The sequence below is a fragment of the Carica papaya genome, chromosome 1, assembly GCF_054855325.1.
Source record: "Carica papaya isolate Zhongbai chromosome 1, ASM5485532v1, whole genome shotgun sequence".
Taxonomy (NCBI): Eukaryota; Viridiplantae; Streptophyta; class Magnoliopsida; order Brassicales; family Caricaceae; genus Carica; species Carica papaya.
This window is the reverse complement of record NC_142309.1, coordinates 29,921,357-29,939,494: the sequence shown is the minus strand read 5'-3', so window position 1 is coordinate 29,939,494 and position 18,138 is coordinate 29,921,357. Positions and strand designations below refer to the sequence as shown.

The 18,138-nt window shown below is 35.0% G+C and overlaps 3 protein-coding genes across 3 annotated transcripts; 2 read left to right on the top strand and 1 right to left on the bottom strand.

Annotated features, from left to right (window-relative positions):
* Positions 1 to 487: 487 nt before the first annotated feature.
* LOC148270546 (uncharacterized) lies at positions 488 to 1,132 on the bottom strand. The gene has a single exon (XM_088221459.1). The coding sequence runs from the start codon at positions 1,130 to 1,132 to the stop codon at positions 488 to 490; it is 645 nt and encodes a 214-aa protein (XP_088077585.1).
* A 1,524-nt stretch (positions 1,133 to 2,656) lies between these two features.
* LOC110818034 (mitogen-activated protein kinase kinase kinase 3-like) lies at positions 2,657 to 7,203 on the top strand. The gene is made up of 10 exons (XM_088210451.1): positions 2,657 to 3,127; positions 3,353 to 3,583; positions 3,668 to 3,755; positions 3,847 to 3,909; positions 3,974 to 4,134; positions 4,214 to 4,289; positions 4,395 to 4,454; positions 4,543 to 4,653; positions 4,743 to 5,430; positions 6,735 to 7,203. The coding sequence occupies exons 1-9, from the start codon at positions 2,763 to 2,765 to the stop codon at positions 4,932 to 4,934; spliced, it is 1,347 nt and encodes a 448-aa protein (XP_088066577.1). The 5' UTR covers positions 2,657 to 2,762; the 3' UTR covers positions 4,935 to 5,430; positions 6,735 to 7,203.
* Positions 5,857 to 17,891, top strand: LOC110818035 (Polynucleotidyl transferase, ribonuclease H-like superfamily protein). Its single transcript, XM_088210450.1, has 14 exons — positions 5,857 to 6,449; positions 7,146 to 7,202; positions 7,293 to 7,358; positions 8,157 to 8,290; positions 8,404 to 8,513; positions 11,967 to 12,095; positions 12,198 to 12,265; positions 13,432 to 13,491; positions 14,316 to 14,371; positions 15,433 to 15,493; positions 15,651 to 15,918; positions 16,762 to 16,943; positions 17,038 to 17,333; positions 17,660 to 17,891. Exons 1-14 carry the CDS (start codon positions 6,363 to 6,365, stop codon positions 17,781 to 17,783), a joined length of 1,698 nt encoding a protein of 565 aa, XP_088066576.1. The 5' UTR covers positions 5,857 to 6,362; the 3' UTR covers positions 17,784 to 17,891.
* Positions 17,892 to 18,138: the final 247 nt, after the last annotated feature.

Sequence of the window (18,138 nt, the reverse complement as noted above, 5' to 3'; positions counted from 1 at the left end):
TTCTTTGCTTTAGTTTCAACAAAAAGAAGTTCTAGATAAACAGTAAAAACCCAAGATCCTCTTGCGTGATTTGGTCCGGTTAATTTATCGCGGACATGGAAGCCATCGTTGGTGGTAAAGACCAGCTTGGCCGCAAGACCGGCAATGGATCCTTGGGCAAAATCTTTATTGCTACGCACATCGAGGTTCAAGATCGTTAGAGCGATTGTTAGAGCGTTCATTTCATGAAGGCATTAGGTACCAGTTACTGATGATGCAACCTCCTTTTATTCGTATTGCTTATAGTGGGAATACAAACCCCAAACACTGTCCAACAGTGAAATTCAAATGAGCAACTTTACATTTCTAAAAGTCAAGGACTGGGTTTACGTTTCAACATCATATGCTCTTAATTTCCGGACCATGGTTGGAGATTATAGCACATCTTCAATTTCATTGCCTACAAAAGGAAACTTGGTCGAACGGCGAGCATGGACGGCAAACGATGTTAATCAGTGTCAAATACTTCACGGCAGAGCGGACAGGTGTTGTGGTTCGCCAACCACCGAATGATGCAAGATTCATGGAAGAGGTGACGACACGGCAGATCGATAAGCTCCTCACCGCCTGATAATCGTTGGAGACATATCGAGCAGTCTACACCTTCTCCTATTTTACTGTTATCACTGTGCAGTCTCCTCTCCCTTCTAAGCCAACAAAGAAAACTTGCCGAGACACCATTGTTATTTCCGGGACCACCGTCCTCAATAACTAGCGTGAAAGTAACAGTAACATACGCAAGGGTAGAGAAAGAACTACAATCTTCTAAAACCGATGGATTTAGGATCAAGAAGCTTAAAATTTGGTGGGTCAAGAAATTACAGAATTCGTCTTCCCTAAAGACGGCGAAAAGCTCATGGAAAATGTACGGTCCCAGATGGTCAAATTCATCTACAAGTGGAACATAGAACGAAAAAACACGATGTTCAGGAGATCGCCGGGTATCCACGAGAGTCTCTATTCCGGCGGAATCACGATATACAGTATTATGATCTCTGTCTATGCGAACATCAAGATATATTCTTGATGCAGGAAGAGTTTGGTTTTGAGGAAAGACACTGAGTCGAAGCTCAACTCTCCTTCTTGAGGCCATTTCTTTATTCAAACAAGAGTTACACAGTGGGAGCCGCAAGACAGATAGACTGTGAATAAAGAAAGATGCAAGAAAGGATTTGTGCGAAAGACTCGGTTGTGAGAGATGATGGAGGAGAGTGTCCTGTTAATGAAGGAAGTTAATATTGCGCCTAGCGCCACCGTACTCAAAATCTGCCTCGTCTTTTCTCGTTCGTTAAATCGGCGTCGTTTAACTAAATGAGTGAAACGACGTTGTTTCGCGCTCCTCTTTTTATATTCTGAAACAGGGTGAAACGACGTTGTTTTGTTGCGGCTTGGGCTGGGCTTCATCTTTTTTCCCCCTGCTTTACTTTTTTCTTACTGGGCTTCATCTGCTTTTCCTTTCCTCTTATAACCATGCGTGATTTTAATTTGAATATTTTAATTACTAACCCAATATTGTTACTATTATAATTATCAATTTAATTATTATTTTATTGCTTGATTATTTATTATTAGATACACATATACACATCATAATTATGTGGTGGTGCAATGTAGAATTTCCATGGATGTGGGGGCCGAACTTAACATGCTCTCATTAAATTTCATAGACCCATTTGGTGGGTCACAATTCCCACATCGAATGAACAAGAAACATAAATATGTCAATACATTTTGTGACCCAATTATACCAAACTTGTCAACAGCCGGTCAAGTTGGCTCGAGTAGGTTGTAAGAGAGCATTTTATTTCATTCTTTTTAGTAAAAAAATAATAATAATATTATTTGCTCTCATATTAAGTCTAAAAATTAAAAAAAATACGAAAAGAAATTCCATTATATGGAATATTAATAATTAGTCAATAATTTAGCAGTCAATTTACGGCCAAACCGAATTAAATTGTATTAAATTATATATATATATATATATACTGGGGCAGTTCGATAATCCAAATATCTCAAGAAAATCACAAAGTTTTGTGACCAAAGAAGTCAATGGAGGCATCCCAAGGACCCACCCAAGTCTATGTAATATATATATATATATGGTTGACTATCATTGTTTTTCAGAAATGCTAAATTATGAATAGTCTTTTATGATGACATTATATAAAAAATTAAATAAAATTCTAATTTAATACAATTTTTTTTAGATTATATATATAATTATCAGAATTTTAATTTAATTTTTTTTTTCATATATAAAAAAAAATATATGATTTTAATACCAAATATTATCGTAAAAAATCGCGAGTACTTGACTGAAATTCATTTAAATTAAGATCATAATGGGAGGTTCATAATTTATTTGTATTAAAAAAATATAATCAAATTATAATTTTTAAATGGTTTTATAAATTAAAAATTTTTAAGAAAAATAAATAATAATTAAAATTACTATTATTATTATTTTAATTATTTGAGAATTGTAGTGTCTGCAAATTGCTTGGCTGATTGAGACACTACAACCACAACAAGGTCCACACCATTGCTCATGCTGCACATAACAAACAACAGGTCAGTCGTACAGCCATGCACGCGCATCTTTATATATGTAGAAGACAAGACTGTTAAAATGGGAAGATGAAGTCCGGTGAAGATAACAACTTTGACTTAAAAAGAGAGAATTACTCTTGTCTTCTGCGATTCTTGTCTATGTCTCAACAATGGCTTCTTGGTGGATAACGAAGTATAACAGAGCGTCTCAACAGGATCATTTCCACCCTCATTACATACAAGACAAGAAGAAAACAATCAGAGACAAACCCTGGAGTTTTGATGAATCTATTCTGCTACCTCAACCTTGTCAAAATTCAAAGCTTTCTTCCATTTCCATTAAAGGGTGTTCTGTGTTGTCGGATTCTGATTTCGAAGTAGCAAATAAGAGTTGTTCTGAGAAGAAAGCTTATCCTCTGCCTCGGCCTTCTGGTTCCTGCAAGCTATCAATGCAACTGGATCGCGAAACAGTCTCGGTTTCTAGTCAAAGCTCATCAGGTTCCTCTTCTGATTATGGGGATTTTGGTTTTTTCAGGTACTTTTTTTTTCTTTTCTGATACTTATCCTTGTCTGAAGGTTATTGTCTCGCGCTTAATTCTTGCCTCTCATGCCTTCCCACCCACATGTAGTTTCCCCTTGGTTTTCATCAAACACTAGGCTCAGTTTAGATTTTCACTCATAAAGTTGGAGGCCAGTATTTTGTTGGGTTTCTGCTTCTGTTTTTACTTGCTCAAATAGTTAAGCTGTCTGGTTATTTCAGGGCTGTTGAAGAAAGCAAGAGCAATGCAGGGTCAACAGGTTCAAGTCCTGGATCAAAAGCTTCTTGTGTCCAACACCAAGTGGAGTCTCCAAATACAAAGAATGAAAACATGAGGCATCCATGCCATCCCCTTCCTCTGCCTCCCATTACACCTATACAAAGCTCAAAATGGAAGAAGGGTAAGCTTCTAGGAAGAGGGACATTTGGCCATGTCTATGCTGGATTCAACAGGTAACCATGTTCTTCTTCTCCACAAACATTCTACATTTATATGTATAAAATTAGACCCAGACCTTGTGCTTTGTGTGGAGACAGTGAAAGTGGACAGATGTGTGCGATAAAGGAAGTCACCATAGCTCTTGATGATAAGTCCTCAAAAGAATGTCTCAAGCAACTGAACCAGGTACTGCGTCTCGTCTTATTTTACTTGGAACAAACACAAGTCAATTACATAAAATGAAAATTACCAATGTTGAACGTGTATGTTTTATCAGGAAATCTTATTGCTTAGTGAACTGCAACATCCCAATATAGTTCAATACTATGGAAGCAAGCTGGTAAACTCAATAACCCCATTCTCAATCTATCATATCCTTCAGCCTATCTGATTAGCTGATGCAGGATGAAGATAAACTGTCAGTGTATTTGGAGTATGTCTCTGGGGGTTCAATCCACAAACTCCTCAGTGAATATGGTCCCTTTGAGGAACCCGTTATTCGGAGTTATACCAGACAAATTATTTCAGGCATAGCTTACTTGCATGGAAGGAATACTGTGCACAGGTGTGTATATGTATATGTAATTTGAATTGCTTATATCTAATTCCAAACACATTAAGAAGAGATGAGTTTGACATGGCAGAGACATCAAAGGGGCCAACATTCTGGTAGATCCCAATGGTGAAATTAAGCTTGCAGACTTTGGAATGGCTAAAAATGTATATGTTTCTCTTCTTTGTTGATCAATTTTGTTTTTTTTGTTTTGTGTGTTCTTCATAGTATTTGACTAACATATTTCTGATTTTATATATGTTAAAATTTAGATAAGTTGGTGTTCTTCAGGGATATCTTTTAAAGGAAGTCCTTATTGGATGGCACCTGAGGTATTATTATTTCCTCTCTACCAAATCTTTACTCTTTTGTGTCTGCATATTGTTTCCAAAGAAGTGATGTTTGATTTCATGTGGGCAGGTTATTATGAATACAAATGGCAACAGTGCTCTAGCTGTTGATATCTGGAGCTTAGGCTGCACAGTTGTTGAAATGGCAACATCCAAGCCTCCATGGAACCAATTCGAAGGGGTAATCATATACTATCTTCTTCTTCTTCTTCTTCTTCTTCTACATATTCTTGTTAGTAGCAAAATTCTAATATAGTTTCATGGAAACAGGTCGCTGCAATATTTAGAATTGCAAACAGCAAAGAATATCCTGAAATCCCAAGTTATCTTTCTGAAAATGCCCAGAATTTCATAAAACTCTGCCTGCAGAGAGACCCATCCGTACGCCCTACAGCTCCACAGCTGCTACAGCACCCTTTTATCCAACAGCAAGACAACCAGCCTCCTCTACATTACGGATAAAGAATTTGGTTTTCAGTGTTTCAAATTTCCAAGCAGACAACTCCATGAGTTTATTACTGCAAAACCAGAATCCTCACACAAGATAAAGATCATCACAAGACGAGATCACCAAGAGCCTCATTGTCATCTATGTTCAGCATGTTTAGAGAAAAACTGGAGATTCCAGTTTATGAAAACATCAACCATGTCTCTTTGCTGTCGAACAATGCAAAACTGTAATTGCCTGTTCCTGGAAGTGTGAGAAAACCCAAAGAGCAAGGCAATTCGGGGCATGCCAAGAAAGAAAGAAAGAATCTTGGAGCTGCAACTGATGGGAAACTTGTTCCTAAGCTAATGAATTTTCTGGATGGGATTGAAAGAGGATGAGGGCAAGATTGTTTCTGCACTAGAATCAGAAGCAATGAAGAATTCTCAGTGACTTATAAAAGAATGTAAGAGCTTGCATTAAGCTCACCTCGGCAGACAAAGCCCGGATCTATGACTTGTAAATTAAGAGGTAAAAAGAAGCTACTTGGACTGAATGTGTAAGTAAAGATATGAGCATAATTTTCAAACACTATTCTATTGTTTTTAATTTAATATTTTTAAAATAAAAATACAATATTAATTTATTATTAACAATTTTTTAATTATAAAAAACGCAAATAATTTTTATTTTAAAATTAATATTTATATTAAAATAAATAAAAATTACTTCAAAATAAAATTTTTTATATTAATTTAAATGATTAGAACCAAGAAAATTTCAAATATTATTTAAAATAATTATAATAATTAATCTGTATTCGTTTTATAATTTTATTTGTATAACATAATATTTACCTTAAAAAATTACTTCTAATCCACCCTTAGGCGCGGGCCGGGTCACTTGTCAGGCCGTCGTGGCCCAGTCATAACCCTTATAAGAACCCGTCTCGCTGTTTTCGCTCTCATGCATTTTCTTTCGTCAATGGCCAGTCAGTCTCCTTCTCCGCTTCACAGCAGCATCCAAAAACTCCATTGCTGAAACACCATCTCTTTCCGTGTTTTCTTTTTCCCTGAAACGTTTACCTCTACTGAAAACCTAATCCAGCAAATCTTCCCTCATATTTTTGGTATACAATTACTCACCTTCAAAACTATTCTTTCTCTATTTCTCCTCCTTGTTCTGCCGGTTCCACTGACTGTTACCATCCAAATCAAACCCTCACTCGCGAGCTGAGTCGCCCTCTCTAATTCACTCTTAAATCTCCCAAACTTCTCTCCCGGTTTGGCATACCCTTCTTTTATCACCTATCTTATATCATTGAGGCTCCTCCAAGCGGCCGCTCAAGCATAAAATAACCCGATAACCTACCTCCTCTCATGGCTTGTCTTGGCCGATCCGTTTGAGTTGAAATTAAGAGAATTGCTATATACTATTTTGGAAAAACAGCAAAGAAATTCGCAATGTCATCGTGCAAAACCGAACCTGCAGCTAGCGAGGAAGATAGGTCGAAGGGCCGCAAACATTTCTTCGATGTCTATGGACCCCAAGTACTTTTTTCCCCCTCAAAAACTAATGCAATGTCTATATTTCCTTGCACTTCCATCTGTTTTTCCAATTATTTATTACTAGCGTTTGAGTGTTACTCTTCTTGTGAATTACTCGCAACTTAAATTTCGGAACTTTTAAACGGGTTTCAATCTCTTCTGAGTAAAAGGACACAATTTTGGGTTATGCTATTAGCTTCTTTTTAAAAGATAATTATAGCTGTTTTTTTAATGTAATTCGTCTAAGCTTTCAGATTATATGGACGCTCAGGTGTTGTTTGTTTGCAGAGAATAAAATGCACAGGAAGTGTGATAAATAGTGGTATGGGATGTAGTGAAGGTTTAAAAGCATTTTTCACCGGTTTTGTTAACATAACTTCATCTTTCAATCAAGCTATCCCTTTTGCTCTCACCCCAGTTTATGATCCATGGTACTACGGTAGGCTTTGTTAAAATTTTAATCTCATATAATAATAGAACTCGTTGAAAGGTTCTTGCTGATGATTATAGCGTGTTACCATCCTAGTGAACCTTTTATTTAGAACTCTGATAAAAGAAAACTGATTAAATATTAATTTTATCTAGCTTGGAAAAGATGAAAGTAAATATTCACCTCTTAATTAAGTTAGTGTTTGGAGTTTTTGTATTTGGTGAACTGTGATGGTTTATGTAATGTATTGACATGATTTACTCTTGCAGGCAAAGGCGGAGATTGTTTTTAAGATGCCAGAAGCTAATTCAACTTTGAATTTGGAAGTAGGTTTCTCGATGAATTATATCTCCTAATCTTTACTGACTACTTCAAATTTCTAAGAAACTAATTGTTTGGTTTTCATGCTCAAAAAGGATATTCAAAGACTTGTAACTTGGGTGCTTGCTGAAGGATTCATGCCTTCTTGGGTTTTTATTAAGGTGAATGACATTCCTCTTTATTCGTTACTCCTTTTCACTTATGTTTTACTTGCATGTGTCAGGTGAAACCCAAATTAGTCATGTAGCAGATGGGGCAACTTCTATATACAATAGAAATTTGTGTTTGTAGGCTCATACAGCAACATGTCTTTTTTGTTACATCTTTCTATCTTTTTGTATCAGTTCTTAAGGGCTTTGAACTTATGAACGATTTACTGTTGTATTAGATACTTCGGGCAAGGTGTCCACTCTACTATAATTTTCAATGTAGGGCAAATGAAGATAAAAATCTAGACATTACATTAGGGTTTCTTAGACATCTCTTAAGTATCACACTTAAGGGTTTGATTGTATTGCACGACTAGGAAATTGTAAAATTCTCAGAATATTTTATTGAATAACTGAATACTATCTCAATAAGTGAAATCATAAAATATCTATAGGGCTTTCTAAATGTTACTTTACTAAAAAGATTAAGCTAAGAAACAAAAAAATTAGTAAAGAAGGAATACTACTCCTAAAGTTATTAAAACTATAATAATAGACTCTTGATACTATAGTAATGTCAAATTTTATAGAATTATACTTTCTAATCTATTTAAGTAGTATATTGCTACTCCATTTTGCATTATTTTTATATCTTTGTATGTGATCCATTAAACCCTTTTAACAAATAAATGAAATTTACTTGTCAGCTACATTACATATGCACATATGTTGTGTATTTGTTTAAAAAAAAATGTTGTGTATGTGTTTCGTTAAGTAGATTAACTGAAGAGAAATTCATGTTGTTTGCAGAACAAGCCTCTAATACCAAAAGTTGTCATGCTTTATGTCCCTGGACTGGATGCAGCTTTGTACTTATCACAGGCCAAAATACTTGCTGGTTTTAAAGAATGCTGCGGCAATCCAAGGGCATTATTGGGTCTTAGGTTGGTACTGTTGTAGTTTTCTTTTCTCTTATTTTGCAAATCTAGAAGTGTTTAAAATTTTTAGCGATAGCACAATTATAACGGATTTTTATCTTTGGTTTTCTCTATGCTAGCTGCATATCAGATGGGATGCAGACAATTGATGCCCTCCTAACATGCAAGACAAAAAGGAAAAGGAATGCAATTGATTTAATAAAGAAATCAGTTGAGACATCTGAGAAAGGTTTTTGACTAATCTATGATCCTAGCATGCTAAGTCATCCAGTTCTTATGTCTTGATCCTTAATTCATCTTATATGTAGAAGAGTAGCTATTGTCCTTGCACTACAATTTTATTAGTTGTCTGCTAGTCAAACTTTTTTATACTGTATTGTCCAACCATACACCCCCATATATATGCTTTGCAGGCATTTTTGTGCTTAAATGAGGGATGCGAAGTACATCAATTGTATTTCTTTTCTTTTTTTTTTTTTTTTTTTGAGAAAGAAGATAAAGGATGCATTAAACAGTCACTAGGTGTGCTGCCCATGCACAAAACAGAAGGATATTGAAGGGTGGAATCTTATAAAATCAATGAATTTCCCAAGTTCTTCTCCATGAGGGAGAGGACAAACTTCAAGCAAATTACTTGAGGTCTGGAACCTCCAAAGCTACCAAAAAACTAGAAGCAATGGTCCTCTTGTCTAGATAGATGAGAAGAGAGCATGAGGGTATTGAAGTTGTGGTTGTGAATATTGCCCACATATGATCAACTCATACTAGATGGATCTACTCCCTGCCCATTTAGTACCCAAGGGACTAATAGCTGAGTCCCAAATATTATCCCTTTAAAGGACTGTAAGCAAAGATGGTAGAAAGTTCATTATGTCATGAAAACATCAGGCACTTACGTTTTTGATAGTGGGAATGCAACTCCAAGCACTGCCCACAAAGAAAATGATGTAAGGGGTGGCCTTATGTTTCTAAATTTGTTTCGGAGGTAAAATCTAGGATTTAGTTGATCTTTTCCTCTTAAAAATATCTAGGATTTAGTCTTTCTCAATGTGGAAAAGTGGCATGATTTTGTAGAGAAGATGCCGTTCTTGCTAAGCTTTCACATTGGGATATCCTTTACTTCAATGAAGCTTCAAGGGCATCAATTAGACTTTTATTGTTCACAATCTCCTAATCACTAAGATTTTTGTGTTAGAAATGCGCTAGCAAGCCTCTCCCATTTTGGGCAAAAGAATGCCTACTAACAATAGATGACAGGGAAACCAGATTTTAAAGGAGGCCAAACCAAAAGATAAAGCCTTTGACAGGTTGTTAGCATTCAAAATGGATTAACCTGCCTGATTAGGCCAATTTATCTTGATCTGTTTCCATAAACTCAAGCCATAGGCATCCCCTGATAGTCCCTGAAATTCAGCTCTCTTTCATGAGACCATATCTATCTTGAATCACCTCTGGTCAGAGTTTTTCACTACTCATGCGGAATCTCCACAACCATTTGGCTTGCATAGCTTACTTAAAGGAGGAAATGATTGGATGCCCAAGCCTTCAGCTAAAATCTGACACTTGGTTGAGTCCCACTTCACTATATTGGATTTCTTCTCTACTTCTGTTGCTCAAGAAAATTAGCAACATTGCAAGGGATAGGAATTTAAGGAATAAAAGGGGGAGGTTTAAGAGGATACCCTTAACAGGTTTAACTACAAACTACCTACTTTTGATAGATATCTTTTTTTTCTAAACTACAGGCCTGCTCTCCTAAGTAGTAATAATAGGATCCCTTTTCCTTCTTTTTACACCCAAAGGCAGCCCTAGATATTTGATGAAAAAAGAAACTGCCTAACACCCTAAAATATGAGCAAACTCGTATCAACGGGGCCCCCATCACCTTTAGGAACCATCTATGATTCTTCTGTGTTGATTGTAAAACTAGATACCACTTGGAAGCAAAGCAATGAGCATCTGATTTACAGAGAAGAGCGTCCTTTCAATTTCAACAAAAAGGAGAGACTTGTGAATGAGGAAGAGGGAGACAAAACCTGCTCATTTTTCCCTGTCTCCTCCATAGCCCTTGGAAAAGATCTGGCTCGGCAAGTCATCCGTCACAAACTTCCCATAACCAAAATGAATGAGAATGGGAAGAAGCATTTTTTGGGTTGTATGGAAGGAAATGAATGCAAGGGTTTTTGAGGATATTGAAACTAATATTGTAAACATTAAGAATAGATGGTTTTATATTTTTGGTTCTATTTTGTTAAGTCATGACATATTAGATTGGGAAGATATTGGAACTGTCATATACCACTTGATCGACTTGTAATTATTTTGTTCTCGGATGGTACCCCATTAGTACCTTTATGTATAATAATATTCTTTCTCTTTTATCTCAAAAAAAAAAAAAAAAAAAAGAGAATTGGAAGAAGGCCATGTTACCTAAACTCTCCTGAGGATTTAAGAAAGTGAGAGGAGCCCCTATGGTAATGGTGGAAAGTTGAAACCAAGAACTAATCAATCCTGGAGAAGACCTGGTCAGCCCTCATAGATGCGAACTCCAGCGCTGACAGTATAAAATTTTATTCTTGCTGTTTTATTGTGTTCTTTTTTGTTGAAAATTTGTTCTTCTAAATTGTGATGACTGCTCTGTTGCTAATGAATACATGCATTGAGGTTGAATCCAAACTATGGATGGAGGAAGTAGGGAAAGTTTTTGTTTTTCTTTTTTGGTGCTGTGCAAGTAGTTTTATATCATTGCCTATAGAGATGTGGTTCCCATGTATTAAAAAACAGAAGAAAAAGGTGTTTGATATATATTAAAGATTTTGCTGATATATGGACCAATGAATAAAAAATTGAAAAAGAGAAGGTCACTGCTCAAGTAAAAACTAACAGGTACATATCGCTTATCCGTTGCTTCTTTGCAAGACAATTTCATACAATTTTATTTTGTTTTAAATAATCTTAATTTTAGATTATAGGGTATGTGTAAATTGATTAGTAGATAATATATATATATATATATATAAATATACTTTATTTAGATATTTCAAAAAAAATAAATATACTTAATTTAGGAAAATTAAAAAGAATAATATATTTCTAAATTTTAGAATCAATTAATTAAGATGATCTAACTTAAATTTCTTTCTATTTTCTAATTTCTTCTAATATTGTAATAATTTAATTTACAACGTTAAGTGGAATTGTTAACATCTTATCCATGGTATATTAGTTTATAATCAATTAAAAAATTTTAAACCCATGCAACAAACTGCAAATGGCATACTACTTGGGTTTAATTGTCAATCTTCTTGGTCCATCAGTCTTAGCTATCATCATATCTTCATTTCTTCAAATTTATGTCTCATTGACATCTTCACCATGGACTTAAGTTTTTCGTTGTCGTGTCTCGTGAATAAATTATATGTATGGACCTTGTTTTTTGGTTTGTTGATCTCTTCTGCTCTAAAGTATTTTGCTATACCTTGTTTTCTGACACTCAGTTTGGGCGGCACAAACAATGGTCCTTGTGATGATGCCTTATAAGTCTAACAGAATGTGTTATCTAAATTTCATGTTAATTTCTTACAAATGTCCGCATTGCATAATACAATGGATTGATCAACATAACCTGAAAATTTTGAGAACTTTCCATGTTGGAGTAATACATTGTATCTTCCTTTTGCAGATACGTCCGGTTCTCTTACTTATAATTCGTCCTCTATGGAACTCCTGAAGGATCTTCCATTTCCCATTACATATTACACACTTACAGCAAAAGAATTGGAAGACAATGGATATTGTCGCAATCAATCAAGTAATAGAATCCCTTGCATTTTGTTATGTTTTCCTTCTCATATGAACTTTGTTGATATTTTAGTTAATTGTCATAGTTCTTGATTCTTTTGGTTATTTGCAGATTGTCTTTCTACTATGCCTGCTCCTTCAGGTTCTCTCAATGAAATATTGGCTCTTGATTGCGAGATGGTATGTCCATGGAGATATCCATGAATTTTTTATTGGCTAGCCTTCAACTCATGCATCATTATTGAAATGGTCATATTACTTCCTGACTTTTTAAGTTTGCAAACTGTTGAGAGAGATTGGTATGACATTATTCTAGCTTTCTGATATTAAATCATTTGCATCCTTCATTTTAAAAAAGTGGCATTTCATCATCTGGATTCTACTGAGTAAATGGTATAAATTTAAAGAGGCAAAATGCTGATCATGCAAATGTTTTTCAGTGGAGAGTGTTGTTTCAGAGAGTGGATATTGAATATCAAGTCATCAAAAAGGATGTACTGTTGAGGTCCTGCACTTTGATGTTTTATTAACTTCTGGCCTTCTAATACTCTAGTCTGTAATAATATCAGGATTTTTGTTTGAATTAGTGTTCTATTGCATGCTTTTGTCTCTTAAATAAGTTATATAAATTACAATTCACTTGAATATGACTTAATTTTATTGCAAACTTTGTGTTTTTTTTTTTTGAAAGTTTAGTAACATATGGTTTACACAAAATCATTAGTGTCTAAAGCTAATTTTTTTTATAAATAAATTGGGTTCTAAAGCTATTATCTTATATATATTTTTATTTTAGCCTTAAATTTTCATATGGTTGTGTTTAGAAGGTCACACACTTGTAGATATTCTCAGATGTCTTCTAAAGTTAACAATTTACATAACCTAATAAAAAAGAAAATCAAACCACAAAATATTTAAAAAAAAACCACAAGTTGGACTGTGATTGGGCAAATCACAAAGGATCAAAAGGATACTTTGCCCTAAGTTCGGTGTGTTATTCTCTTAACACTTGTTATAATTTCAACTCGTTATGTCTTTTTTAACGTCAGCATGTTTAACCTACCGGTCTGGTTAGGTGCATTTCTCAACTTGGTTAAATATCCCAGTACAAATCCCCCTTTTCAGAATCATTTCTGATTCCTGCAAAGAAAGATTATCCTCTCTAAATACAAAGTCAAAATCGGTTTGCTTCTATTTTGCAAGTTGATTATTCTTTAGGTTTTGCAGTTTTCAATGACTTCTTTTAGAACGCTTCTTGTTGGAATGTCTATTCTGGTATTCTAATATTCTTTTTCTGCTTGGTTCCCTCTGCTTATGTAACCTTGGAAAATTTTTCTGTTTGATAGTGTATCACAACTGAGGGCTTCGAGTTGACGAGACTCACATTAGTGGATATAAAAGGACAGGTATGCTGCATATAATTTTATGCTAGTTTGCCAAAAGAAGTGGATTTTCAGTTTAACATAGCTTTATCTATTTCTCTCAAAAAATGGATTTCCGTTTTAATTTTCTTTAGACTAGAAAAGGGAAGGGAAAAGTGGGCTCTGAAGGTGGCAGGTTCATTCTACATAACTATATTCTAGTTTTCCAAGTGCAAAGGAGGATGTTTATTAGTTTTAGGCTGGAAAGGAGGAGGGTTGGGGGCATGAAGTTGCATCTCTATCAATTCATTTTAGTTCGATTTTGCTGCGTAAATGAGATTCATCTGCATACTTATTTGCTTTATGAGTACGCATGTTATGGGTCAAAAATAATTATTGTGAATCAATAATATAATGAGTTTGGACTGAGTCCAAATGGAGTCTTCTTCATCCCAGGTTTTGTTGTTGGAAAGATGGCACAACTGGGAAGGGAGGTGTGCCTTTTCCTTATAAAAGGAGTCCCCTAAATTTGTACAGAAATAAGAGGAGAGAAGATTTGAGAGAAAAAGAAATGAATGTACAAATAGTAGAAGTGATTGAATTATCTACTTTGCTTCCGATTCTCCCACCAATATACCTCTATAATTTCACTAGAACATCATATAACTGTTTTTTTTAAGGTCCAAATACAAAACTAAATTTCAGTCTTCTCTGACATTGCATTTTGAAAATTTTGATGACATTTTAGTGGTAATATTAGTTAAGATTTTGGATAATTTCTAAGATTGATGAGTTAAAATTTTATTGTACATAAATCATCCCTACATTTCTTTTTGCATTTTAACTGGGCTTTGAATTGCTTTACACAGGTTGTGTTGGATAAATTGGTAAAACCTTCAAACTCCATCATTGATTACAATACAAGGTAAATATTTTTCAACTGTCATCAGACTCCTGGTGGCATCGCAACATTTTATCACATTAACAAATATCATCTTTATGCACAGTGCAAGATAGAATGATATTGAAACCTTTGTAACTGAGCTTTAAGCAGTCTGCATCTTGGTCTTGGAGTAGTAGTTATTATATATTAATGACTATGCTGGTGGCATGCTCTGTTTCCTTTCCTCTCCCTTTGTTTATACCTCTTCCCCCCACCTGAACATATGTTGAGGTCGAGATTTCACTCAGACTATGCAAACTGCTGGGATTTATGCAAATCTATTTTCTTAATATGCTCATGCTCTAAATAGTGCTCTACTTGGATGGTCCAAATTTAAAAGGAATTTCTGCGTAAGCAATTGATTTATTTTATCACTAGTGATTTTATCTGTTTGGCATGGTATAAAGGGGTGATTCCTTAGACGTGAAAGAAAAAGAAGTGTACCATTATGCAACATCAGTTTTTTGGTGTAAGGATCTTTGCCATTTTGTTTCAAATAGAATGTGAGGGAAACAGAGAGAAAAAATTTTGGTTGTTATGAACAATATCCAAGGTATTTCCACAGCATGTACGCTCAAAGGAGAATTATGACTTTCCTAAAAACATAGGCCTAGAAGATAGGAATCCCACTGATTTAGAAAAGCTACGGATTATAGTCAAATTAGGACAATATAGATTTTATGCTAATAGGTTGGATATGCAGCTTTCCAACAGTTTTCTTTTCCACATGCAGCTGACCAACAATTTCCTTCTCCACAGAATTTTCTAGTCTGTACAAAATCATACTCTTTATTCATGTTCTTTTGGTGTTTGTGGGATCAATTTTCATAGTCTATCAATTGATATAGAAATTTTATTAGAACTATTTTGACCACCAGTTTATTCTATTTAACTATTATGCATGTGTTTGAATTTTCATACTCAACTTCTTTGGTCTTTGCTTTATGCTGATTTAGGATAACTAACCAGCTCATGAAATCCCTTGCCTCCCTTTCCCTCTCCTCATTTTTATCTGAGAAAAATCATCATGATGAATTGTTCAGGTTTAGCGGAATCACATCAGAGATGTTAGATGGGGTGACAACAAGTCTTCAAGATATTCAGGTGTGCCATTATTTCCTTTTTAAGCAATTATTTTTTTTTGCTCATTGATGTCAGCCGCGGTTGTGTACTGTTGCTTCAATGCTTCAACAGGCTTGGACTCAAATTTCATGTTGTAATGTTATAGTCTTATTTATTTACAGTTGCTTCCTGTATTCAGGAAGAGTTCTTAAAGCTGGTAAACAAAGAGACCATCTTAGTTGGGCATTCCTTGGAGAATGATCTGTCAGCATTGAAAATCTTTCATGAGTTGGTAATTGATACTGCTGTATTATACAAGCATCCCCGTGGAGGGTCTCATAAAACTGCTCTTCGAGTTCTGGCCAAGAGATTTCTTTGTAAGGAGATACAGCAGTCAGGGTCTGGACACGACAGCATTGAGGATGCAAGAGCTGCAATGGAGTTAGCACTATTAAAGATTAAAAATGGTAAGTGATTCATTTCTACGAATTAATGGTGTACCATTTGCACCACAATATACTGGAAATTTAGTTAGTTCAGCACTCAGTTTTTGTGTTTCCACTCAATTAAACTTTACTGGAAATCAACATAGGAAGATTTCAAGCATAAATTAAATGGAGAACTAATCTCTACAAAGAAAGTGAGGGAGGGAAATGGATAGAAGAAGGAATTAGAAAGGCAACTTCCAATGATTTATTAAATATTCAGTTATGTACAAAAATCCTCATCCCAGTTTACTCTTCTCTTCCCATCTTCATTTTTTGTAAAACAGTTGGTCAAAATTAGCGACTTAATTGTCTAGGAAACTTGGTGATGCAAACTTCTGACAACATGAGAAGCATCTCCCAGATATTCCGTCTTCACCTAAAAGAAACCTTTCTTCTACTTGTTGATCTTGGAAATTTCCATATTGTTGCAATCTCAATGTTGAAGGGACACTATTACGTTCTTTGTCCTTTGTTATCTTCCACACTCTCTTAATTGCAGTATTAATTATCATTATGTTTTTGGTAGACATGTCTAGCAGTTGATCTGGACCCTAATTTTCCAGCACTAGTAGTTGACATAGTGTCTATGTCTGGAACCTAGTCTTTTGATTTTTTTTTTTTTGTTTTTTAAATAAAACCTAGTCTTTTGAAAATAATATGGTTAAGAACTTCTATAATACACTTTTTTTATGCTAAAATCTGTAAGTAACGTCGGTTTTCTTCACTGTAATTCTTCCTTTAATTCTTTTTCTTTGTCAATAATTTCCTTTATGTTTGTTAATGTAAAATAATATATTTGTTCATCATGCAATTTTTTGTCAGGCCCTGATTTCGGTTCACCTCCATCATTTACGCGGAGGAAGCTCCTCTCAGTTTTGAATGACTTTGGAAAAATGTCTTCTTTCATTGATGATGTATCCATTGTGAAGCGGTATGCTGGTGAATTATCCCATGCAATTCCTGTGTCATCTGATGATGAAGCTCTTTCCAGGGCCAAAATTGAGGTAGAGTAAATTGTTTGTTGTTCGTATTAGCACATTCTTCCGCTTCTTTAATGACCAATTCTTACTAGTCTTGTTGCATTCATTGATTTTATAGGCGAAGAGTCAGCGGGCACAGTTTGTCTGGACCCAATTTTCAGAATTGAATTCTTATTTCAAGAAACAAGCAGAGGACATGGAGAAGTTGAATGAAAAACTTGCTAGGATGATATCGGAACTTACATGCAGTAAGAAACCTGCCAACAGAAGAGGCAACGAATATAACATTCCCGCTGAACTAAAGGAGATCCTTACTCGCTTGAATGCTAGGGTTTGTAGTCTCTACGATGCACTACCAACTAATGCCATGCTTATTATCTGCACCGGGCATGGCGACACAGCCACTGTTCATAGGTATGTCACATTATGCATTCTGGTTTACGATTAAACTGAAAAGGGATGCTTGCTGATAGAATGAGTAAGCTGCAAATTGGATACTTAAGATGTTAAAATTTCCTGGCCATAATTCAAATTATTGAGCAAATGCCGGTGCATTTGTCAGTTTGAACCATTTTCTTTTTTCTTTTCTGGTTAGTTATGATGAACTGTGTTAGGGAGAATTCTTTGGACAAGTCTCCAATTAGTCATGTGATATTTTCGTTCTGGTCTAGTTACACCTGTGAATCTCCAGTTAGTCTTATCATTTTCTAATCCTTCTTTCTTCTTATGCACGGATGAAGGATAAGGAAAATGCTGAGAGAGCAAAGTGAAACTAGCATGTGCCGTGAGAAAATCGTAAAGGTCTTGGAAGAGCTTCAGGCCCAAGCTGAAGTAGCTTTGTGTTTTGTAAGTGTTAAGCAATAAGCACATGCTAAAGTTGTCTTATATAAACAGTTTCATTATTTTGTTTTATTCGCCTGTTACATGGATAGCTTAGCTTGATTAAATGATATTGGCCTTGCAATTTTGAAACGAGCATGATTCTTTAGTTCCCTGAAAAGTTTTATTATTCACATAGGAGATTACAGAGACAACTGGTACTCTTCGGTATCTTACAAAAGCCTATGCAGTTTAAACTGGCATAGGGTCAAATTTGTATAAGTAGCTCTTGTTGATTCTAATAAGTTTTCAGGTTCTGTAATTTTTTAAGGAAATATAAATTTCATTAATGAAGTTAGACATATGTACCAATTCTAACATAATTTTACATTAATTTCCC